This window comes from Empidonax traillii, unplaced genomic scaffold (genome assembly GCF_003031625.1).
Source record: "Empidonax traillii isolate 1590-97213 ecotype Southwest subspecies unplaced genomic scaffold, ASM303162v1 scaffold277:size2070623, whole genome shotgun sequence".
NCBI lineage: Eukaryota > Metazoa > Chordata > Aves > Passeriformes > Tyrannidae > Empidonax > Empidonax traillii.
This window is the reverse complement of record NW_020955470.1, coordinates 310,840-336,524: the sequence shown is the minus strand read 5'-3', so window position 1 is coordinate 336,524 and position 25,685 is coordinate 310,840. Positions and strand designations below refer to the sequence as shown.

The window sequence follows — 25,685 nt, the reverse complement described above, 5'->3', positions numbered from 1 at the left end:
ACTTGTTGTTTGGGCTGTGAGAATTATGTTATAAATCCATACACTCATTATATGCTTATTATGTGACACTATGACAAGGTAGTAGAAGTTGCCCTGCAGTGGATATCTTACTAGGAAGGTCAAGAAGTGAGAGACTTAAAGATTTTTCTTATTGTTGCTTTCCTGACAACAAATCTAACTGCACTTAGAGTAAAATAGAACTCTGCAGTATATGGTACAGCTACACTACTTGGCAGGAAAAAAGTTTGGGATTGTCTAGTGAAAAAGGATAAGTTTGTTGCTGTGCTTTGGGACATGAAGTGGAAAGAGGCTGAGGCTATGGTACCTGCCCCTAGTGCATTGTGTTCCTGGGGAGACTCCCTGCACTGATGGAGCCTTTCATGGAGTGCCAGTCATTGCAGCTTATCTGGGGGAGGAAAGTGGAAGGGAGAAAGGAACCTCTTCTTCCTCTGGTGTTCCCCCTGCTGTCCTTATTTCTGGTCAAGTCAGAAGTGCTAGTGGAATACTGACTGCTAGGAAAAATGGCTTCAAACAATAATTCCTGAAGTAAGTTGAAGAATCACGCCGCAGGGAAGCTGATGATGGGGTTTGGAGAGGTATAAAATCAAAATATCTTTCAGTTGTTTGGTAGGTTTATGAACTAAGTGGCTCTGGAAATTTTTTTGGGTAATAATGTAATTAAAGTTTGTTTTTTTTAAGTCAGTTTCTTTTGATAATTGATGCAAGACTTGCATTTCTGGAGGGGAACAAAGCTTGTTGCCTACCTTGCTGCAGACTTGTATATTTCAATGTATGTATCCCCCCGTTTCTACATCAAGAGACAATGGTAACTCACACTTTAAGTAACTTGTGTTCACGTGTATCTAGAGCTGAGTCTTCAAGAATGTTAGTATATATGATTAAAATGGAGATAGTATTTTGAAATATACTGTTCTTATAAGAGAATAAGCAGGTGGTCATGGCAAACAGCTAGTCTCATAATTAATTGTTGATTGAACTTTGCAAATGTTAATATGAAAGATCTTACCAAGCCTTATGGGTTCTTCTTTACTTCAGGATAATGCCACTGATAACAGGATAATATCTGAATCTTCTGAGATGAATGAATATGAAACTCTTACTGCCAAGTTTCATTTTGTTGATCTGGCGGGATCTGAAAGGTTAAAGCGAACAGGAGCTACAGGAGAAAGAGCAAGAGAAGGCATTTCCATCAACTGTGGACTAGTAAGACTATATAAATATACAACATAGTGTAAAACAATCCTAGACAAAACACTTTGAAGTAGGAATAAAACTTGTAATTTATAGCGTCATTTTTTTTACTTGTCTTTGTACTGGCTCCCTATAGTTTTTTGTTCACTGTAATAAATGTTTTACTAAACATTTACAAAACTGCACTGAAAAGTAGAGCTGGTTGATTATCAGTGGAGATTATAGTTTCATGCCTTTGTTTTGAGCTGCTTGGCTGTGTGGAGGCTCTGTGCAATTTGCTTTTTAAGACACAAAATCCATGTCTGTTTTATATGTGAAAACCTTCTTTTGTTCTGGGCTAGTGTACAGTGCCAGTGAGGTATTCCATAATTAGAATTTCCGTAGTGATTCTCTTGCCATCATGACAGTTGTTATTTTCTGTAGTTATTCCGCTTATATTATATAGAAGAGAAAGAGAATTCAGTTCAGTCTCATCATTAACATAAGCACAAAGCCAACAGGAATTTGGTGATTTGGATGACATAGATGTATCCTTAACAAATAGGATACAAAACGCATGAAGGTGAAAATCAGTGTGATAAAAATAATGTACGACCATAAAACTTCTACAGTGAAGTCCAATCCTCAGTTTTGTGAAACAGACTGTGAGAGTGCTTTAAACCCTTAAAAGCAAGCAACCACAGCATGGGGTGTGCCTGCAGTTCTCCAGCTGCTGGGCACAGCCAGCCCATTCCCAGGCCAAGAACTGGCAGGACAAGGCACCATCTGGAACTGTGTTCTTCAGTTTGGCAAATGACTGAAGTGTGTGCAGTTGCACATTAAAAATAATTCCACAGCCAAATGTTAGCTTGTTTATAAACATGAATTAGACCTTCTTATCAATGAAACAAATGGTCATGGACTACATAATTTCAAGCTTCAAATGCTCATGTCTTCATCAGACACTTATTATTTAATATCTGTAGAGGTAGTATATTCTGGGTCTTTTTCATATAAATGCCCCATATTTTATTCTAAATGTAGTATAAAGCAGATGGATAAAATTAATTTGTAGTCCCTGCTAGAAGTAGAGATCAACTTTAATCATCATCAAAAGTAAATATATGTTAGATGAGGTATTTCTAACTTTAGTTTGTGACTGACATGAGATACCAATAGACAGTGCATACAAATTGTGCTAAACCCTTCGCACTTGCAGGTACCAGCCTGCAAGTCATCTGAGGCACTGTTGATAACACAGAAGTTTCTACACATCTACTGAAAAATGTAAAAATCTTCAGAAATATTTTTATGTTAACTTCCATGAGTACATTCATTTTCTCACAATAACCTGACCCCGGTTTTTACTGTTTTTGAAATAAAACTACTCAGGAACTGATTCTGACTTCTGCATTACATGGTTTGGTGTTTTATAGCTGGCACTTGGCAATGTAATAAGTGCATTGGGAGATAAAAGTAAGAAGGCAACTCATGTACCATACAGAGATTCAAAGCTTACAAGGCTACTTCAAGACTCTCTTGGGGGAAACAGGTATGAAAACTTGAACACTTTATGTATTTCATTGTGAATGAGCATGTATATGTTTATAATCTTCAGAAAGTAAAATAAACGTTAAACAAAACAAAAATAGCCACTGGGGAAGATTCTGAAAATAAATTGCTGCCGTAACAAAAATGTTGTCGATGAAGGGAAAAGATTTTCAAAGTGGATTTTTGCTTTGTTCTTTTCACTGCTGTTACAGTTTTACTAGATATGAGGCTTTGAGGTACTTAGAAGTTACCGTTTCCAGGCATGTTCTTTCCATGAACACATCTTTAGATTGTAGATAGCATAAATGGTAGATTTTGTTTATATCATATTTTAAAGTTGTGATGAGTTTCTGATTTAGAGTTTTGAGTGGGTTTGGTCTTCGGTTTTGTGTTTTGTTTGTTTGTTTTTGTTTGTTTTTGTAAGCGTATTGTTTGTTCTGACTGCCATGCACAGGAACTTGGAGTCAACTTGCCACTGGCACTGCCATCTCTTTAAAGATTATATATTTCAAACTATTGAGTATCTGTCCAGTTATCTGATGTTGGTTTTGTAGCCTAATAAAAACAAACTAATGTTATCACCAGAGCTGTTGGTATGAACCTGTCTGTATATACTCTGCATATACAATGAGGAGAAGCTTTGGCCCATGAAGGCTTTATATAAGAAAACGTGGACAAATTTATAAATAATAATACACATTTTGTATGTGTAATGTTAATATGTCCAAATACAAGAGTGACCATAGCTGAGTATATTTTGGTAGGGCAGTACTCTTATTGCTTATGTGATTCAATATGCCTGGCTCTTGTGTTTAGGAGAGCAGGAAGTTTTCTGGGCATTTCAAAAAAAGGAATAGGGAGAAGTGAAAGGAGACTCTGAAATTGTTGCTCTTGTCTTCAGAGTGAGAACTTAAGTAACACCTTGAAGCACTGCAGTGTGAGGAAAAGCAGAGCCAGACAAAATAAGTAAAATAAAAGCTAGAATTTTCAGAAGTACATAAGAATGGAAGAAACTTTAGAATTATGAAAAAAATCAGCAGAAAGCAAGAGCATAGCTCTTCTGCTTCACTAAATTTTATGTCAAATATACCAACTAGTGAGCTTTTTTTGAAACCACTTCTTCTAAAATCTCAATTCTGTAGAAGCATTGTTTGACTCCAAAATATTTTCTCATTTTACAGCTCCGCTGCTCCCCCTCCTGTTCTTCAGGAGAAATGGCAGAGTTTAGTGTACGATGGTGTCGGGTTTAACCCCGGCCTCCAGCCAAGCCTCGCACAGCCAGCCGCTTGCTCACTACCCACGGTGGGATGGGGGAGAAACTTGGTTGGAAGGGTTGAAAGTGAGAAATTTCAGGGTTCGAGATAGTTTACTAGATAAAGCAAAAGTCACATGTGCCAGCAAAGCAAAACTAGAAAATCACTTAGCACTTCCCATGGGCAGGCAGGTGTTCAGCCATCCCCAGGAAATCAGAGTTCACCCTGTGTAGTGGTGACTTAGGAAGACAAACACCATCACTCTGAAAGTCCCCCTCTTCCTCCTTCTTACTCCGTTTTATATGCTGAGAATGATGCCGTATGGTCTGGAATGTCCCTTGGGTCAGTTAGGGTCAGCTGTCCTGGCTGTGTCCGTTCCAACTTCTTGTGCACCCCTAGCCTCCTTGCTGGTGAAAAGTGTGCAAACACTGCTCAGCAGCAGCTGAAACATATCTGCATCATGGACACATGTTAGGTGTTTTCAGCACAAATCCAAAACAGCTCATACCAGCTACTATGAAGAAAATCAGGTCTATCCTGGCCAAACCGACACAAACATACAGATAGCAAATGCTACCCTGGAACATTTTCAATTATACTTGTATATTTTCTTTCTCTCTTTTTCTGACTGATGCTAAATGTGTGGATGTCCCCCTCGCCTAATTTTTTATGTATGTGACATACATGCTAAGACATTTCAACACTTTATATATGTATACACATAAACACATTTTGAGCGGTTTCTTATCCCTGCTTTGGCAATCAAAATGTGTGAGAAAGTTAAATTTTAACAAATACGCAGTTTTTCTTCTGGGGGATCATATTTAGATTTCTTTTAGGCTGTTCTGCAGCCTTCCAAATTCCACCCTAGGTATTACAGTCCAGATTATTGTTTCTCTCTTAAAAAATTTGTATCAAAAATGTACTAGTAGTGATTTGGTTAGTTTGTAGTAAGTCCTGAGTTAACAATGATAAAACCTCTATAATCACTGTACTATTCTCACCATAATCCTCATTTTAAGTATAGTGCTGTAACAGTTCTGAAGCAGTATTTAAATATTAATGTTTCTTGAATTATTCAATAAAGAATATAGAGCATTGATGTTTTTAAAAGGAATATTTTAGTGTATAATATGAAAAATGAAAACTTTCATAACTTCAGGAGCAGGGAGAGCAGTTTAAAGAAGTGGTAAAATAAAGGGAGTAGAACAGCTTTAAGAAATCCCGATCCAATACAATTCAGATAGGAAAGTGGAGTTAAAGTTGTTCAGTTTTCAAGATGGAGAGAACCAGTCCTCTGAGGTTTAGAAACGTAAGGTCATTCTGAACTGAAAACAGAAGTATTCTTCATGTCAGAATTAAAAATTATTCTTAATCTTGCATGCTCGTCTTGAGGACTAAACTCAAATAGTTTGGAGAACTGACATGAAGATACCTGCAAGGACTGAGGAAGAATTGCTGAAACTACATATTTTTTCAGTCTGAGGCTAGTTACTCTTTCTAGTTTGTTTCCCAGTGTGTATGGTGAAGGTAACTGCCTCACAGAGGGTTGCAGGGATTCATTTGTTTGTCACAGTCTAAAATTATAGAAAGTGAAGATCAGCATCTAGTCTGCCTGATGTAGATATTGCTCGTTTGCCCTGGAGACAGTGCACTCTTCCTAATGCTTCACCTAAGCTGTGATATACAGTGGAGAAGCAAACTCCTTTGAAGCCTGGAGAGGCATACTCAGTCCATCAAATGCAGATATTTTGCCCTGTCTGTTGAGAATTTAGGCCATGTATGTGCCTTCAGAGTGATCTGCAGCTGGAATTCTGATTCTGACCCCTCTAGGCTGTTCTCATCTGATGTGAAGTGAGTATGCTACAGGGAGGGAAGGAAGGGACCTATTAAATGATGAAACCACTTGGTTGGAATGAAAAATTTCTCTGCTTTTTTTCTACTTCTGTTCTACCTGAGGTAGACAATAGATACATTAGGCGTGCATGGACAGCTAAGATGAGCATTTGGGCAACCTGCAGATGAAGTAGATAGGCACCTCAGGAATTACAGTAGGCAGTCCTGATGGCTGCATGGTCCAAATCACTGTATAGGAATTTAGATTGGTCTTAAATCCCTAAATCTCGGTTTATGTATGATTAGGCAAAGTGAATGTAGCCTAAGAAACGTTTCTGGAAACTGCTCAGCAGTAACTAAAACATACCTGCATTAAGGACACATATTGGGTATTTTCAGCACAAATCCAAAACATAACCTGTACCAGCTACTCTGAAAAAAGTATCTCAGCCAAAACCAGCACAAATGTACAGATACCAAATGCTACCCCAGAATATTTTCAATGATACTTGTATTTATTCTTTGTGCCTCTTTCTGATGTTAAATGTGTGGAACAATTGATGACTTAATACCTCCTACACTATGCTAGGGTGAAGCAAGATGTAATAGTGCTGACCTCTGTGGTTCACAGTCTGCTGTTAGATCAAGAAATATTTTCACAAATGTTACAAAGTTGCTATTCGTGTTTCACCTTCTACCTCAAGACCTGTTGGCTTTTCTCTACTCTCTTTGTTCTTGATGTGTAATAATGACTCGTCTTTTTTAACTTCCAGTCAAACCCTCATGATAGCGTGTGTGAGCCCTTCAGATCGAGACTTCATGGAAACTCTGAACACATTAAAGTATGCCAATCGGGCACGCAACATCAAGAACAAGGTGATGGTCAATCAGGATAGGGCCAGTCAACAAATAAATGCTTTGCGCAGTGAGATTGCACGGCTACAGATGGAACTTGTGGAATACAAAACAGTAAGTTTGTCCTCTTAGGGTTTCTTCTGCTTGAAAATACTTATGATTTCACAGCTTATTTTTCTGTTGGCTACTTCCACTTCATATACATTTGAACACCAACCTTGACGTAAACAAAACTTCTAATTCCAGTGATTACCAGATATTTTTAGAAAACTTATCTTTTCTTTGGGGACACAATCTACATCAACAAATGCACATGATGTTAACAGATGCTGCATGCTATTTGCATTTTGAAAGACAAAAATTGACTTTGCCATATTCAACAATGAGAAACAATCACTTCCAAAGCAAAAATGACCACAATCTAGGTGATGCGTTAAGTGAATGTGTAGAGTTACTCTGTATTGCTTTTGAAAACTTACTAGACAGCTAAAACAATGTTTTAAAAATGAAGTTTTATATAAGGAAAATACTCATTACACAATGTTCATTTCTTCCTGAAAGTTTAAACAAATAATGTTTTCTGCAATAAATATTACCAAAAAGTGTTGTACTCCTTTGTTATTCTTGAGATAGTATCCTGATTTGATAAAGAGTTGTCTTCTCATTTCTTAACCTCTTCAAGAACTTGCATTTCAGACTAAGATGGACTTACACCAGACCCAAACGCTAAGGTGTTGGCTAAGCACCAATGTTTTGAAAACTATCCATTTATCAGTGTTCTAAACTTAATGAGAGAAGATTATATTTTGATATGAGCATATATTTAGAATTTCAAATAATAATCTGTGGACTGCCTTTACTGAATTAAAATTTTGTGACGTGTAGATCAACCTTTTCTGGTAATAAAATACTTTTTCTTTCTAAAAGGGTAAAAGGGTTATAAATGAAGAAGGCGTTGAAAGCATCAATGACATGTTTCATGAAAATGCGATGCTGCAAACAGAAAACAACAACCTGCGTGTTAGAATTAAAGCGATGCAAGAGACTATCGATGCACTTAGAGCCAGAATAACGCAGCTTATGAGTGATCAGGCCAACCAAGTGCTAGCCAGAACAGGTATGCTGTGGATGTGATGTGTTTATCATAAATTCATGAACTTTAATCCAGTGTATTCTCTTCCTTCATGGATCCCTTGGAATGAAGTGATGCCTTTGTATCAGTAACGTAGGACCTGCTTTGGCAGGAATAGGCCCCCATCTGATTGTTTCTTCTGTTTCTAGAGACTTCTGTTAATAGAAATAGTTTGGTACCTTGATTTGACCATTCATTTAGGAGATATGACATAATACCTTTGGATAGGAATTATTTATATGCTTAACCCCATATGAACTTACCTGTTTTGCTTTGGATGGGGACCTTGACAAAGATGAGTGAATGCTGGCTTGCTTTTCACCTCATAGAATAATGTACCAATTGGCTTACCATGACTGTGCACTGTTTGTCAGGTTACTTTTGATTTATGCACTGTTAAAATGTGCTAATGGGGTAAACAAATGAAATAGAAAAGGTTAGTGGTAATCATATGACAGAGGAACCAAAGACTTAATTCAGTTGAAGCAGGAAAGATACTTTACAAATCAGATAAGACCTTAATGTGTAACCCATGTGACTGTTTCTCTTTGCTGGTACCTTGTGTGTAGTAGCTGTATTCAGATATTTATACTGTTACCATCCTTCCATAACTTTTCTCTTCCCCTCATTACCGCTTTCTCTCTGTCCTTCAAAGGAGAAGGAAATGAAGAAATTAGCAACATGATTCATAATTATATCAAGGAAATTGAAGATCTCAGGTATTTGCATAAGTATTTGAACAATTTTTATTAAAAATAAAACCAAAACACTAGAAGTGCTAGCAAGTAAATGCTTCACCTGTTTTCCTCTGTGGGGATTACTTTAGGAGAGGGGTCCTTCAGCTTTTAAGACTATCTGGTATTGGTCTTGGCTACAAAAATGTAAAATGTTAAAGATGAACCTGACAATAGAAATGACACTAAGATGTTGCTTAAATAATGTTGCTGACTTGATATTGTTGCACAAAGGACAGCAAAACTTGGAACAATTATTTTATAAGTTTAAAACCTTGTGTATAAATGATAGTACTGAGAAATTATATGTAACTTATTGTTAAAAAAGGCCCCTGCTTTCATTTTAAATTAAAAAAAACCCCTCTAAATATTTTAGATGTTTTTATTTATCTATTTCTTGGACATATGTCATGCAAAAAAATGATCTGGCCTGTCCCCAGTTAGTGCTAGAGCTTTTGTGTGGCTTTCATGTGACATGTATGTACATATAGTGTATGCAGATATGTATCTGCACATATATGTGTGTATGTTCACACAGACATTTCCTTCAGAATACATGAAGATACAAATGTGTTGAAGTTACAGAAGTTAAAGAGTGTACATTTTATGTACTGACAATACTTGTAATTCGTGGTCTAAAATTGTTTTGTTGTTTTTTTTTTCTTAAGAGCAAAACTATTAGAAAGTGAAGCAGTGAATGAAAATCTTCGACGCAACTTGTCAAGAGCTTCATCAAGAGCCGGATATTTTGGTGGACCATCAGCATTTTCTGCTTCTATGCTTTCTTCAGAGAAAGAGACAATGGAAATTCTAGATATAGCCAAGAGAGATCTAGAAAAGCTGAAAAAAAAAGAAAGGAAAAAGAAAAAGAGGTGGTGTACAAATTATAATGCTATTTATTTTCTCTTTATTAGTAAAGAGGTGTGTTTTTTTAACCACTGAGACTTAAATATTAATTTATTGTTGTTGTCCGGATTTGGACTCTAAACTGATGTTCCTTCAAACCCTTTTACACACTGAAGTTACAGATGTTTTTCTTTTGCATCTTTTCTTCCAGTGAAGTGTGCAGTATTTGTAGAATGAATGTCTCTGTTATAATGAATTTTTGTATATAATTATGCACAATGGTAAAAGCCCAGGTGCTCTCTGTAAATTTTGATATTTTAAAATTTTTTTAAATGCATTTGAAATTCAACGGAAGTTTTTAAAAAAATTATAAACTTTTTTCCAACTCTGTCAAAATTTAAACAGCTTTCTGAAGAAAAGATATTCTGAATAGCTGGGAATTCTTTGGTGGCTCTTGGAATGGCTTCTTTTGCTTTATCTTCTGCTTCTATGAATGTTTTTAAGTTGAGGTTTTCTAATACTCTGCTGCATCATGCTCTGCTCTTTTTTACTGTCCAACTTCTCATCTACTAAAATCCTCATAGGCAATGACATAAATGCCTGTTCAGACAGCAGTGAATACAACAAGGCTTTGTTTGTGTACTCAGAGACTTTGATTTCATTAGAAATCTCACCCTTCTAGTTGAATTTTCCCCATGCTTCTAATCTATTACTCTTTCTCACAATGGTCCTTCAGACTTCTACAAGATCAGAGTAAAACTAAATATAAGCTGGAAATATGGTCCAAGTATAAAGTAGATTTGAATTTGTGCTATCTACTATTTGAGGTTCTGTGTGTATAAATTCATTGACCACACAAATGTCTGATACTTGTAGAGATTTTAATAACACTTAGATTCTTCATTTGCATATCATTTTTCAGGAAGCTCTTATAGCTTCTATGGGGATTTTGATAGGTTTTGCCTCATGTTTGTAGGAACTTGAGGGCAAGATGGAAGTATTAAATAAAAACAGCAGAATGTTCTGGCCTCTCTTCAGCCAAGCACTTCAGTATGACCTGTAACTATAAATGCAGGATCAAAGAATTTTGATTTTGTATGTTTTAACATATTTTAAAAGTCAAGCATGAATTTAACTGCATGCTTAGATAGAGCCCCAGTTTTCTGGTTGGGGCCTGAATATTAGGTAGAAGACAGGATTGTGTCTGTATAAACGTTACTAGTACATTCAGTAATATCTCTTATTGTAGGAGATTATGAGGTTATTACAGTAGTAAGTAAAACAAATGGTTGTTCATTTTGTTGTTGTTTTGGTTTTTTGTGAAAGAAATTTCTGCATCTAGTCATACTTGCTCACACCAGGACAATAATCTTGTGATGGGATAGGCAAGTAGACTGATCCAGAAGTATTGACTACTTACCATAAATTATTTTTGCAATCAGTTTTCTATCCTAACAGTATAGAATTAGAGAACCATAGAAAAAATTAAGTTGGAAGAGATTTCTTGATGGTCCAGCCTCCATCTTAAAGTAGGTCTTGTGTTTTGTAGAACAGGATCGTAATCTTCCAAGTGCTGGTGAGGTTTGAATCTATATACTGGCCTATCTGCAGACTGCTTTGTAATAAATAATTATAAATTTCTGAGGTGCATATGTTGGGAGATAAATTCCTTAGATGCTAAGAAATATTAGAATTTGAGGGATTATATGGTGTCATGCTTGTTACTTGCTCAGTGCTTCTGTCTAATTAGTGAAATACAATGTCTGTGTTCAGGTTATATCACTGTATATTTTTATTCTATTGAAATTTCAGGAACTGGCAATGGGTGTGTTAATGTATTTTACAGACACAATTTACCCTGCAGTTTGATAGGGATTCTTTGCTCTACTTCTGTCTTCTACAGGCATTTAGTTGCTTTTACTGTACTATTTGTTTTTAGGGTTGCTGTTCTTTGGAAGTTGTCTAACTAGCATTTTTCTATTAAAATGGGATTGGTAGGCCTAGCTACTAGTTCTGTCCCATCTGCTGCCTTTCTTGATCTTTTGTTTCCTGGTTATGGATCAGTACAGTAAAAGGTGCATGATTTTAAATACATGCAACTTACCTAAATTGTTGTGAGGTAGCCTGAAGATATAAGAGCCAGTTTCTGAATGAGCAGCAGGCATGTACTGCTCTGTACCTGTAGCCTGTAATAAGCATCTGTCATAAATTGAACAGAAACAGTTTATATGGCAGTAATGTGTTGGCTACTGAAAAATTGATTGGAGTGTCCCACACTGTGACCTACTCACCAGAAGACCCAGACCAAACCTTCCACATTCCTTCCATTTGTTAGTCAGCCTTACATACCTGGTAACCATCTTTGACTGCTGTCTTTTGACTTCCCCAACATTTATTAAACTAAATTAATGATAAAATTACATGGGGTTCAGAGTGTTAGCTCCAAACTGATACTGAAGGAAGATGAGAGGCATTATAAGGTGGAAAGGAAGCAAAAGCTCTTGCTCAGAACTTTCTCATAACGGGAACATGAGGAATTTCAGTAGTTGATGAATTTTAAGCCACCTCTATGCTTACATAAGTCATGCAGACATTTCTTTACTGATACATCCACATTTCTTCAAGAGGAAAAAGTAAAGGGAGAAATACTAACATTTTGTTCATCTCATTGCTTCTGGTGCATGTTTTTTGTTAATTTATTAAAAAATAACAAGCAATGATTGGCATGTACTTTTTGAATCCCAGAAAAACAAACTGCAGTTTTTCTACTTTGTATTTAAACAACAAAACCCCAAACAAAAAAAGCAGTTTGAAGATTTTTGTATGAATTATATTCAGAATATATTATTTAGAGTATTAATACAAAATTTTTCTTATTTCTGCTTTATATTACAATGTGTTATCAACATATATAAAATCAGTGCATTGGTTTTTTTCCTGATATGTTCCTGAGGATTTATAACTTCAGGTCAATGGCTGTATTTGCAATTTTCAGTATTTTAACTGCCAGTTTTAAGTGGCAAAAGAAGAGAAAGCTTTTTATAGAATTAAGAGATTTTTAAAATTCATTATTAGAAGTAATTCTCAAAGTGAAATATATTGTCTAAAACTTCTTCCGTAGTGTAACTTGAATTTACAGTTGTTGACAGTGGAGGATTAGTTAACCTACAAATGCTTCTTCTTTGTTTTCTGTTTACTTTCCAACTGTGCGAGATATATTGCCTTTTTACTACTTGTTGTCTCTTTATAGTATCTTTTTAAATTTCATTTTAAACTCCACAAGCTCATATATATCATTTTTTTACCTTTTTATCACTTTTGCTTTTCACTGTCTGGTTTGTCCTTCATTGGCTTGGCCTTCCAATACTGTACCTCGTGCTTTTGAAGGCTACAGAAACTTGAGGAAAGCAGTCAAGAAGAAAGAAGGTTGGAATATTTCCCAGGTTTTTAATTACCTGTCATTTCAATTAACTGGTTGTCATACATGAAAAGTTGGGCGGATTCATAGGTACTTCAAGAGTAGTTCATTTGCGTTTTCAAAATTCTTTCCTGTGTTTTGACTTTCAGCAAGTGTTTTCACTGGAAGAAACCTCTTGTGGAATTGAGGTTGACTGAGATTGCAGTGTTGAGCAAGCTTTTGTGGGGAGGTGGTACCTTTGGGAATTCCTGTAGAATTAAGTAGATTTCTTTCTTGCATGACCTGTTTGGAATGAAAGGCAAGAGAAAGGTGTAGTAGCACATATGGTGTGAATTGTCTAGCAGACAGTAAATGAGAATAATAATAATTTTGGCATGTGACATCAAGGATGTCTTGGACCTTCACAGCTCAGTTGTCTGCTTCTTTTGTTTCTGAAAGCACGTGACTGAAGCCTTGATCATTCCTTCCATTCAGTTTCAGCCAAACCAGCAGATAAAGTAGTAACTCATAGAAAGCAGTTAACTTGAGGGCTCTAAAAAGAGAAATATACTATGATTAAAAGTGAAAGTAAAGGAGTTTTTATTTTTCTGCTGTCTTCTTTGATCCAAAATTCATGCAGATGATATGAATCCACAGATCAGTATCACACACATTAAGCAGTACAGTTCTGCCTGGCAGAGCTTCTGTTTCTTCTTTTGTCTCTCTCCTTGTTTAGGCAGAACACAATCTCTATACAGTAAGCTCTGTGCTGTCTGCAGGTAGAAGAGAAACTGTGGATTTGCCTCAATCTGCGTGAGGATTGCAGCTAAGATCCATTATTACTTGGTCCTAATAACCAACATATAACGTGTTCTTTGCTGAGGGAGATGAGAATCTGTGGAAATGAGACTGTCTGGCTCAGTGTTCCCTGTTTGGCATTTTTATGTGTACAAATCTGGTTAGGCTTTTTTTAATTCCAGCATCCCCAGCTTTCTGGGGTCCATGCAAAAGCTTTCTGCCTTGTGCAGCTCATCACTGTATTAAGCGGAGTGGAAGGAACCAGTTAGCACTGAACAGGTTAGAAAGTATTATAACAAAAAATTAAATGTACACAAAAGAACTGTGTTACTCAACTGGAACTTTTTAAATTTGAGCTGGTTTAAGGGTGGTTTTAAAAGTGTCACTTGACAAATTGTAGTGTCTCAAATCTACTGAATATTTCTTCTCACTGCACTGAGTATTGGATTTGTTCAAGAGTTAGACCTTGAGTCTGAGCTCCTTTTGGTGTCAGTAGAGGAAAATGTACATTTCTAGCTACAGTGCCTGCACAGGACTTGCCAAACTTTTATGTAATTGAAGTTAGTTGAGGTGGATTCCACATATGCAATCCTAACCACATATTTTCATTATTACTCCGTATGGTGTCTAGCCTTGTTCTGTCATGATTTCCCATCCATTAGAGATTTGGGTTTTGCACATGTATCTCTAGAGTGACTGACATCTGATCTGTGATAATTTGCAGAGTGAGACTGGTTTTTTTGTTTTAAATTTGCATTTGATGTCTTATATGTGCGCTTAAAAATGTTAAAACTTGCTGTAATGGCTAGTACACCAAACCTTTAAAGCAAAAAAAAAAAAAAAAACAAACCCTGCTGTAACCCTTTTTGTTGTATCAATGCCTGTTTTGAGCATTCTCTTGATGTCCAAGTAGATAACTTTGATCAAAAGAGTAGTTAGTTTTAGTATGATAAATTAGGATATTATTTAAGGTTTATACATAATTTTCAGACTATTCTAAGCACAGTAGGCTCTGTTATAGCTTGAGAGTGCAGTAATACCTGTAGTGTATGTTGTACTTGCACACATTGTTCTTTATTTGTTTGTAAAAGCTGCTCTGGGTACACTGCAACTTCCATGCCAAATGAGTGCTGCTGTAGTATATGGAGATGGGTATTACAATTGTCCCAGTTGTGCAGTATGCTGAACAATGTGCTAATCATTCCTATTACTTTGCAAGCCAAGATTAAGAGCAATTAGACATTATTTTATTATCTGCAGATGTTTGGAAGTTGTATTTTACCCATGCCCAACACCGGTGTCTTTTTCTAACTACACTTTTATTTTCATCTTTATTTGGAATTACAACTTATTGGTTTGGGGGTTGGGAAGCACATGTCATTTCAGTTTGTGAATATTTTGTGTCTGCCTCTTCTACTAGTATTAAAGAGGATAACACCGATAATGAGCAGGAGAAGAGAGATGAAAAAGGCACTTCGGAGAGAGAAAATAATGAATTGGAGGCAGTAAGTATTTAGAAGTGTTTGGTTTATTTGTTTATTGTCTGTTTAAAGATTTACAAGCTTATAGAAAGGAAATTAGGAATGGGTTAGGTGAATACTGCAGCTTTGCAGTGATAGTCACAAAGGATTGGGAGATGGAAAAGCTTGAGTGTGCTTCAACGTTTTTGTATGTTTTTTAGGAGGAAATTCAGGAAGTAAGTGATCACGAGGATGAAGAAGAGGAAGATGATGAGGATGAAGATGACATGGAAGTTGTTGAAAGCTCAGATGAATCAGATTCTGACTCTGATGAAAAAGGTGACGTCAGTGCAATATTCTGTAGAATTTTACAAATAATATCTGTCACACCTCAGGTTTTGGTAGCCAAGATAGACTGTTGTCAACCAGCTGCCCATAATTCTCTGTAAATTGTATGTCCAGTGAATTATTTTTTTGGTTATGTGCTAAGCCATGTGATAGATAGCTGATCGAGTGTCCCTGTGTTGTCTTTAAAAATCACCAGAGGCCATCAGGTGTTTGATGACACATTTCTTCCTTGGTTAAAATATCCAAAGTGTAAGGTTTAAGTACTGGATTATTTTTATGTCTCAGGAATAATCACCAAGGTGATAGCTCCTACCAGCTAATTTGGAAATGGTAGAATTTTTTTTGAAAGGCTAGAAGTCCATCAGCCTTCCTCATTTTTGTGTAGCAAGAGTCAGAAACAGAATCATCAGCAATTCTCTCATGTGAGTGTGGCCAAATGGGCAAACCAATGTTGGTTTCTTCTTGTCACACAAACCAGGAACCTGAAAAAGAATGATCCTCAACGGATATCTTTATGTTAGAGCACATAAGCTTAAGACAAAAAAAGGACCTAATTGGCTAAAGAAATTAAGTAAGCTTTTATGAATTTGTCATATGGGTTAGTCCCTTTTCCTTGCTTTTCCTCCTGCTTTTCTCATTCCTTCACCATTTCACTTCTGTGGTTTAGATGGTTCCTCTTTTAGAATCCTGACTTTCTAAGAATCCTTTTAGAATCCTGGCTTTCTAAGAGCTAGGGAAGGGAAAGTCTCTCTTTGGAGTCTGCCAGAAGTCAAATTTTCCTTTTATAACCTGCTGGGTTTATGAATGCCAGTTTTCTCCAGCCCCTCAGGTATGGCTGAAGTTTGCAACTTTTTCTATGGGGAGGGAGAGGTCGCTGATATCGTGATTTAAATGTGAGTAATTACAACATAGGGGCAACTGTGATCCAACGTGAGATATCTTTCCCTACCTATTTCTCAGTTCTAGGATTGAGAGGTTATAAGAAAGAGACTCTAACATGAATTGCAGATAAGAGCTTTGCTTGCTGCATTGTGATTTGTGTAGAATTCTTCTATGCACAATTTACATGGTAGCAAATGACTTTGAGATTTCAAGGAGTATCTATATTCATCTGATCTTTGCTGTTATCTTAACAGAAATCTTTTTATTTCAGAAAATTATCAAGCTGACTTGGCAAATATCACCTGTGAAATAGCCATTAAGCAGAAACTGATAGATGAGCTAGAAAACAGCCAGCGAAGATTGCAAACACTGAAAAAACAGTATGAAGAGAAATTAATGATGCTGCAACATAAAATCCGAGATACTCAGCTTGAAAGAGATCAGGTTCTTCAAAACCTTGGTAAGAAGTACAAAATCATTGATCTTGTGTAAGCTATTCAAGTTGAACTGTTTGCTACTTCCTTCGTTTTCTTTTTCAAATGTGACGAGAAATTGCAGAAAATAGAAATAGGTTTGTACCCATAATGCCAGTGTATCATTCTTTACTTATTCTAGTTTCTACCAGAATTAAGAGAAAAAATTTTTAGAAATATACTGCTACTGACAGGTATTTGATTTGGTTGAATAAGTATTTTTAGTTTTCTAGAAGCTCTCATTTTAATGTCATCCTTGAGATAGTTCCTGAATTAATTTTTTTTCCTGCTCTCTACTCCTCCCTCTCTTCTTATATGCATGAAAATTTAAACAAGGAACAGTAATCTTTCAGAGATGTTCTACTGCCCAAACCTTTTGAATATATAATAGTATTGAGATGAAAAACCATCTGTGACTCAGGAGTCCTAAGGCACAAAAATCTGAACTTTGGTAGAGTACTGAGGAAAGTAGTTTGTTTGTTTTTCTTTTTTTAAAAAATATACTATATTTGCTTTATAGTTATATACTTTATAAGCTTTTGCTGGTCTCTTACTCCTTCAAGTTTCCCTTTTGATCAGTGTCAGAAGAGGAATATTTGGCTTGATGGCTTTTAGGACTGTAGTTATACTTTTGTGCACATGTGTGAACAGGGGTGTGTATTTGTGTCTTGAGGTGCTCAGGTTTGTTATCTAGCACAAAGAAATCAGAGGAAAGTGTTAATACTTGATCTCTTATCCCAGAATGCATACAAGGTGGAAAGTTCAATGCAGTGCAGGAGAAAGGAACTAGAGACAAATGGGAGGTTTTTTTAAGGTACTGCTGATAACGCTAAAGCAGAGGAAGCAGTCATCTGCTGTGGCTGGCAAAGTGAAAATATCTTGAACAAAAGCAGATTAAGAATTCCATTTTGTTCTAGGTTCTGTAGAGACCTATTCAGAAGAAAAGGCAAAAAAAATCAGGTCAGAATATGAAAAGAAACTCCAAGCCATGAATAAAGAACTGCAAAGGCTTCAAACGGCACAGAAGGAACATGCACGATTGCTTAAAAATCAGTCTCAGTATGAAAAGCAACTGAAGAAACTGCAGCAGGAGGTGACAGAAATGAAAAAAACAAAGGTATATTCAGTAAATTGAAGTGTACAATGAGTGTTTACTGAAAACTGTATTGAAATCTCCTGTGTATCTGTCTCCCAGATAACTGTTCTTGCTATTAGCTGCTCGAAAGTCTGAAAATAGCAAAGATATGAGGACTAGGCTATTCTTGGAGGAGTGACGTAGCTTTTAGGTTTAATGAACAGAAATTACGGTATCAAACATGCAGAAGCTTGCACAGCTTATTAGCTGTATTCAGCACTGAGTGAAAAAGGCACATTAGATGGAGGAGATAAATTGCTAAAAGCATGTAATATACTGGAAAATGACAATTTGAAGAAGAAACTATATTAGAGTTGGGGCAGGGAGCAGCACTTCAGCTTGAACAGGTTTTCTAAGTGATGACCTCTTTACAGGTTCGCTTGATGAAACAAATGAAAGAAGAGCAGGAAAAAGCAAGAATGACTGAATCTAGAAGAAACAGAGAGATTGCACAGCTTAAGAAGGAGCAACGCAAACGAGAGGTGATTTGACAGATAAAGAACTTTCATTTGGAATAAGCATCTGTCATTATGATGTGCACTTGTTTGCAGGCACACACCCTGTGTACACACACTGAGGCAGGCATGTACCTGTATATTTTCACCAGCCAAAACACACAAAATTTGGTTTGACTTCTGTGATAGCTCAGTTACTAACTTCAGATGATAAACCTTCTATTTTCTGTTGTGCTTATTGAATATGTATATTGATGCTATTTTTTTAGGGAGTCTTCACAGAATTCTTCTTATCACCTTGCTTTCATGTAAATGTTCTTCTGATAGAGAATTGATACAGTGAAACATTAACTTTCATTCTGCACTAGAAAGAGTAAGAAGCAATTTTGACTTGACCACTTCATGTCACAGCAGTCGTGCAGATTTGCATTAGTGTGTGAATGTCTTTTTTTAATACAATCCACGTGGCAGATAATGAAAAAAATATCATGTGCTACTTGTATCTTTTTACAGCATCAACTCAAGCTTCTGGAAGCTCAGAAAAGAAATCAAGAAGTGATCTTACGTCGCAAAACTGAAGAGGTATTGTGGTAAAACAGCAATTGATCTTTGAAAACAGAATGCTATTGTATTGCTGTAACTTAGAACACAGTTTTGGGGAGAGTTAATCATACCTTTGCACTCTGTTTCAGGTCACAGCCCTTCGTCGGCAAGTAAGGCCTCTGTCTGATAAACTGGCAGGGAAAGTAAGTCGAAAGCTGAGTCTTCCCGAGCATTCTACACAGGAAGCGAGTTCCAGCTTCTCAGCTGAGCATGATGTCTCCAGAACAGCAGCACAGCAGAAGATGAGAATTCCTGTTGCAAGGGTTCAAGCATTATCTGTAACTGCAACAAATGGAACAGGGTAAGGATTCAAAGTCTTCAGTACTGTCTTAGGAAAACTGAAAATTGCATGGACTTTCTAGCAGATAATGTTGAGATGATACACGTTGCAGCAGTTGTTATTTGTCAAACTGTTGTCATGCAGTGCTCATAAAATGGTCACTTTATCAAATGTAGTGTTACTTTTCTGGGTTTAAGGCAATGTGGAATAATATAAAAAGGCATTAAAGGACAAGCCACATAAACTGGATTTTGAAATTTTGAGATTTTTTAGTCTACTCTTCAAGGAAAATTCCCTCAGTGGTCCAATGCAAGCAGTGTTCTTAAGTAAAAAAAAAACTTGTTGGAAAATGCGGTTAAATGTATTGGGTTTTTTTGTGCTCTTCTGCTGTGGTTTAAAGCAGATCTCCCTTTTAAGTAGGGAACAACTCCCAGATGTTTTTTTAACTCAGTAGTGGGTCATAAAAGATGCTGTGGTGTATGATACCTGTTTTTCAGGTGCAACATATTAGGGTGCAGTACAGTTCAGGGCTGGGTGGAGATAGCTCTCTGGTGCAATGAAAAACTGCAAGAAATTCTCCGTGAAATTTAAAGTTGTCTGTGAAAAATACTCTGACCTGATCATTTCCACATTTAAATTTATAACTGGAGTACTTTAGACTTAGCTGTATGTTTCTCTTGAATTTATCACAGAAAGACATATCAGCGGAAAGCAGTGACAAGCAGAGTTTACTCCTCAAAGGCAGCCAGGATGAAGTGGCAGTTACTTGAACGCAGAGTGACCGATATTATTATGCAGAGGATGACCATTTCCAATATGGAGGCAGATATGAACAGGTTACTTACGGTGGGTGATCTACTGTGCACTGTTGGCTGTATCATATTAAATAGAGAGCAGTGCAAGCATGTTTGCTGTGAATGAATTGTTGTGATGGTGGCATTGGCAAAGCGACGTGGAATCCATTGCAGTCAGTGAAGACACTCTTGACTCCAGTAAGCATTTGAACCATGGGATTGCTGTGCCTAGTAAGAAATAAAAAGCACATTAATGTGATCATGTGCAAATACATTGCTATATTCACCTGTGTAACTTCTTCCCATAGAAAGCATGATAAGCTATAAGGAAAACAAAACAAAAATGCATTAAAATACCCTAGAGTCTTACTAATTCCTTTTTATGTTATATTATGTCTTTGGGGAAAATAGCAACGTGAAGAACTTACAAAAAGAAGAGAAAAGCTTTCAAAGAAAAGAGAGAAACTCATCAAAGATGGTGGCAGTGAAGCAGATAGAAATGTTCAAAACATAAATGAAGAGATGGAATCAGTAACTGCAAATATAGACTACATTAATGACAGCATTTCTGACTGCCAAGCAAACATTATGCAAATGGAGGAAGCAAAGGTAAGTCAAGTATTAATGCAAAAATGCTAAAATGGGGACAAGAAACACAACTGTGTTAACCTTGAAAATGTTCTCATTTAAAAATTAATTTTGGTTTCTCTGTGTAATTACTGAACCAGGAAGTGAAAATTGGTGACAGCTTTTGTGTGAAGTTTGAAATCAAGGCTGTTTATACAATTGCATTTTCATATCTGAGTTCTAGTATCAATAGCGCAGTTTGCAAGTTAAGGTTGCAAACAGTTAAATGTCAAAAGCTGATGCTTTCTAGTCTGCTGGCATTAAATTAATATAATTCTTGGGACTTTTTCACAATCTGACTGTTTTTATTGTTGCACCCGTAGGAAGAAGGAGAGACCTTGGATGTAACAGCAGTGATTAATGCTTGCACTTTGGCAGAAGCTCGATATTTGCTTGATCACTTCCTCACGATGGGTATTAATAAGGTAATGTGTTAAGTGAAGTACCCATGTGCCAGGACTGTGGAACATGCCATGAACAGAGTTGTGCTGGCATAAAAACTGACCAGTGTGCATTAGACAATGCAAAGCTGGTCAACACTACTGAGTCGTGCTGGTTCTCAGTGTGAAGACCGTGGAGATCTATTGTCCCCTTCAACTTGTTGCCTGATTTTCAACCTGCAGTAGAGCCTACTTCACTGTATAATTACCTCACGTTGCCCCTGTAAGAGCACTAGCTTTTTGTAATCAAATAAATCTCTTTCTATGTTTTTGAACAAACTTCTAAAGAATGCTCAGGATCTTTTTTTAAATGACTGGCTCAGCCACTTTTGTAAAAATACGAAGCTTTAAAAACTTTAGTTATATATTGATGCATGGCATACTTTAGTCAGACTTATACTTTGAGTAGAGCAATAGGGACTTTTTCTGAAAGCCTTGGGGAGTAATATTTTCAGAATGAGTGTTTGGCAGCTTTTAACCCTGTACACACATGTATCGTATTCTCTTGCTGCTGCTTTTCTTTCTGTCTGGAGAACAGAACTCAGTGTCATTGAATCAAATGAAATATTCCAAAGGTATTGAAATGGTCTTTGATCAGTCCCACTGACCAATTCTCTGTTCTTTTTTGCATTCTTGATTCATCGTTATGCAGGTAATCACAAAACTTCGTGGAGAAATAAAAAAAAAAAGATAAAATTGCCACAATCACATTGGCTTCTGCAAATTTCAGTCTCTTGATATTTTTTTCAGCCCTTGGGTGAGTTTGAATGGATCTTGCAACAGAGTTAATATGAAAAAAGTGCCTCTGACTTACTCTGTTAACAATTTTTACTCATTATGATGAAAAGATCCATTATATGAAGGTTTCTATCATCTTTTTGATAAGTAATTATCATGTAGAAATATTGAAGGTAAATTTTTTCTTTTTCAAAATTGGTCATGCCTGCTGTTTATTCTTTTTTTTTCTTTTCACATGCAAAATGTGTCTATTGATATGCAGTTTTAGTTGAATCAGAATGTAATATGTGAGGTGGTAGGGCTACACTTGTTTCTCAAGTGCTAGCACTCAAAGACTTCTGTTGCCCTACAAATCTTTGAGAAGATGTGTTGTACCTTTTGGAATTTGAAATTTGGAAATCTATTTGGAAAGCATTCTCTGTAAATTTCTTTGGCTGTGTTTTCTTCAACTGAAAAATTCCCACTAATCCACAGGTTTGGGGAAGTTCCCTTAGAATGGATTCTGTCATAAGTTAGGCCATGAGATCTTTCATCAGAAGCTGAAAGTTCACCGAGTGATTGTGTAGAAAAGATTACAGTTCTGGGTCCCACCCCATCCCACCTCCACCTCCCCTCTCATTCTGTATCGTAGAGTATCATATGTAATAGGTTTTTTTAAAAAAAGGACTTATTTGAGAAAAGTAAAAGTATTGATTTTTCAGATGCTTGCTATGCATAAATAAATGCCAAGACACTGAATTGCCCTTGGGAGTCATATCCAAATTAGCCACTAGATGCATATTTGCAAGGCAGTCTGAGGAGTACAAGTTGACTGAATGTTTAATGAGTCTCTTTAAAAGAAGAAAGAAAGAAAAAGACCTTTAGTTGATGCCTGATCCTTGGGATATGAAAAGAAGGTTACAATATACACATTGTTTGTGTTTGTAGTTTTTAAAAATTCTCATTTTGTAAAAGAAGAGTTGTGACAAAACATTTGCCATCTTTCTTTTTCTCTCTCTCTCTCTCCCCTAGGGTCTCCAAGCAGCTCAAAAAGAAGCTCAGATAAAAGTTCTTGAGGGACGCCTTAAGCAGACAGAAATTACTAGTGCTACTCAAAACCAACTGCTGTTTCATATGCTGAAAGAAAAAGCTGAGTTAAATCCTGAACTTGATGCTTTTCTGGGTCATGCTTTGCAAGGTAGTTTTGTCATCTTTGTTTTTTGAATAGTCAGCTGCATGTCATGTTTGCCTTTCATGCATGCTGTACTGGGCATTCTAGACTATTTCCTTTCTGAATAGATGCTGTATTATAACACCATGTACTTCACAATTGATGAGCATGGATGACATTTTTAGTAGAGCCTCTCAGCAATGAAATGTAGGAAATGAAGTTTTGTTAGTATTGAGATTTTTAAAAATTCAAATGTTATTTGAATTGTTATTTTGGCAGAAGACAATGCATTTACAATTTGGAATTGTTTTAACATCTGAATGTGAAATTCTAAATATTCAATGCTATTCAATCATCACATGCTAGTGATTTTGAATGTAGCATTTTATATCTGTTACGGCATCTATTCCACTTCTCATGAGATGATACTAAGAAAAGTTTAGAATACATTTGGGTACTTTTGTTTTATTTCTTTTTATAAATGGATATGTTTTGATTGGAATGTTGCTTTTTTTTCCTTGTTGCTGTATTTACACAGACCTAGATAGCATACCATTGGGTAAGTATGTTTAGCTTTCTGTGTACTGTACAGCTGCATGAGTTACTAATGCATTCATGTTCACTAACTGGTGCCTGAGTTTGTGAGTGTGTGTGAAGTTTGCATGGACTATTCTGTAAATGTACTCATTATCATGAGCTTATAGGGCATTTCTTCCTTTCTGAAACCACCCCTAGCAGTTGTGGTAGTAGCCCTCGTGTTAGTTAGATTTGCCACATAAGAAGTGAAGACAGTAAGCAGAACTGTATTTCACATTTATAACTTGCTGCTTATGAACCTAAAGTATGTTCAACCTATATAAAACTATTTCGTGATAAGCCACTGCTGCAGTCTGGACAAATTCTGCTATCTTTTTAGGTCAGAAAAAAAAGGCAATTCTTAATGTGCAGGTCTTTATTAACCTTTTTCAGATAGCTCATTCTGTAATGTAAATATTGTACAGAATGAAGGATTATATCTCACTTTTTCAATTGGGTTTAAGCTACTGACTTCACTGATTTTGAGATGCCTTTTGTTGTTGTTGCTTTAAAATTATTCCCAAAAGAATTATGCTTATTTTTTCCCCCCCACAAATTTGGCTATGTTTGAAACTTGAAAAAAATATTCCTGATATCCGTCTCAATTCCTTCTATATTGTCTTATGCTGCTTTTAATCACCTTATGCCCTCCTGTGTTAGTTTGCATAGAATTTGAAACATTTCAAAAGCTCAAAACTACTTGCAAGTGTAAAGCTTATCATTTAGAGATGGTGAGAACTTCGCTAACTTCCTGTCAGGTGACATAAGAAGATCTGTGTCAGGGGATCTTGCTGCATGCAGCCAGTTATTTATTCAGGAACCTCAGTGGTTTGTAATCTCATAGTGCATCTAGAATAGACCTGCAGTGAGTCTGCATGTTCACTCCTGTTGGAGCAATGTTTATCCACACAGCATTGCGTTTTCTTTGACTCTGGACAGGCTTTTTCTTATTAACAACGTTTGAATCAGTGAAAAGACACTTGCTAAATGCATTGAAACAGTAGCTCTATTATCAAATTTTGTGTAGAGTATATCTCCTTATAGAAGCTTTTTAACACTTTGCAAGCATGAACTGAGGCTTTTAAAATATCTAAGCCACTCAGGATTGTTCTAACACTATAGAAAGTAAACTTCACCATGAGTGTTTCTTGGCTGAATGTGCCATACTGACCTTGGTTCAAGTTGAAATTCCAGCTATCGATAGTTCTGTTTTGTAGACCATTGGTGACCAAACCTTTTGAGCTACATGGAGTTCAGATGCCATTGTAGTGAGGCTTTGACACTGGAATTGCCAGCTGGTTAGCTGGTACTCTGTTGCAGGGGCTTCCTGTTAACCTGACACAGTTCCCACGGGTAGAAGTGTGGGTAGCAGCAGATCCTGAGACCAATTTCACCAGGATGCCTGACTGACATCTTAGTACTAGTACACAGCCAGCCCCATCCTAGAGAGGGATTGCTCTTCCAGGGGTTTTGTGAATCAGTCTTCTGATGCCTACTTTCAGATCTGATATTTTCAAAAGTTCTTAGAGATTTGAATACACTTGACTTGAAAAAGTTTGAACATTCCCCAGTGTAGTTGTGCACTTTCACTCAGGTGTAAACTAAGAAAGGGTTTAGCCTGAATCTGTGATGTACTTTCCTGCAGAAAACCCTGAATGGGTTTTCAGGGCACACCTACCGTCTTTGCGGTTGAACCAGCTGCCATTCACTATCCCATGGACTCTTGTGAAGAGTTAAAATGACCATGAAATTGACTTTTGAGTGTTGCTGAAGTGACTCCTTCCTGAAGAGTTGTGGGAGCTGCTTTTCCTTCCCACCTATGACATATGGGCATTCATGGGTGTGACTCACAACCATCTATGTGCAGATCTTAAGAGGGCTGGTCAAATGTCATTTCCTATGGATGAACTGTGCTGATGGATGGCATTGTACTGGTAGTGTCCAGTTGCCAGTGCATGAGGATGAAGACAAATCATCAGAAAAGTTCTCTACTGTTCTGCAATTATTGGTTTACTAGCAGTCATCCCTGCTGCTCCTTGCAAGCAGTACTGCCTTTACTAACGTTATTGCTCCTTTCATCTCCTCTCACTCAGGACTTCTTGCAGAATCTTACTCTTATCTTTTTATTGAT

General features: G+C 36.6%; 1 protein-coding gene across 10 annotated transcripts in view; it reads left to right on the top strand.

The window, feature by feature from the left end:
• The window catches only part of KIF21A (kinesin family member 21A), an 88,066-nt gene that overhangs the window by 37,962 nt on the left and 24,419 nt on the right, over positions 1-25,685 (top strand). For 5 of the 10 annotated variants that reach the window (XM_027890136.1, XM_027890143.1, XM_027890140.1 and 2 more), the window contains exons 6-24: positions 1,057-1,224; positions 2,628-2,743; positions 6,605-6,800; positions 7,614-7,803; positions 8,474-8,537; positions 9,221-9,424; positions 12,786-12,824; positions 15,014-15,098; positions 15,275-15,392; positions 16,555-16,743; positions 17,674-17,873; positions 18,266-18,373; positions 18,860-18,928; positions 19,039-19,250; positions 19,922-20,075; positions 20,435-20,632; positions 20,974-21,075; positions 22,840-23,005; positions 23,517-23,537. In XM_027890136.1, coding sequence (XP_027745937.1) covers positions 1,057-1,224; positions 2,628-2,743; positions 6,605-6,800; positions 7,614-7,803; positions 8,474-8,537; positions 9,221-9,424; positions 12,786-12,824; positions 15,014-15,098; positions 15,275-15,392; positions 16,555-16,743; positions 17,674-17,873; positions 18,266-18,373; positions 18,860-18,928; positions 19,039-19,250; positions 19,922-20,075; positions 20,435-20,632; positions 20,974-21,075; positions 22,840-23,005; positions 23,517-23,537 — 2,599 coding nt within the window. The remainder of the gene's footprint in view (positions 1-1,056; positions 1,225-2,627; positions 2,744-6,604; positions 6,801-7,613; positions 7,804-8,473; positions 8,538-9,220; positions 9,425-12,785; positions 12,825-15,013; positions 15,099-15,274; positions 15,393-16,554; positions 16,744-17,673; positions 17,874-18,265; positions 18,374-18,859; positions 18,929-19,038; positions 19,251-19,921; positions 20,076-20,434; positions 20,633-20,973; positions 21,076-22,839; positions 23,006-23,516; positions 23,538-25,685) is intronic. The other 5 variants (XM_027890138.1, XM_027890145.1, XM_027890141.1 and 2 more) reach the window with 3 other exon arrangements.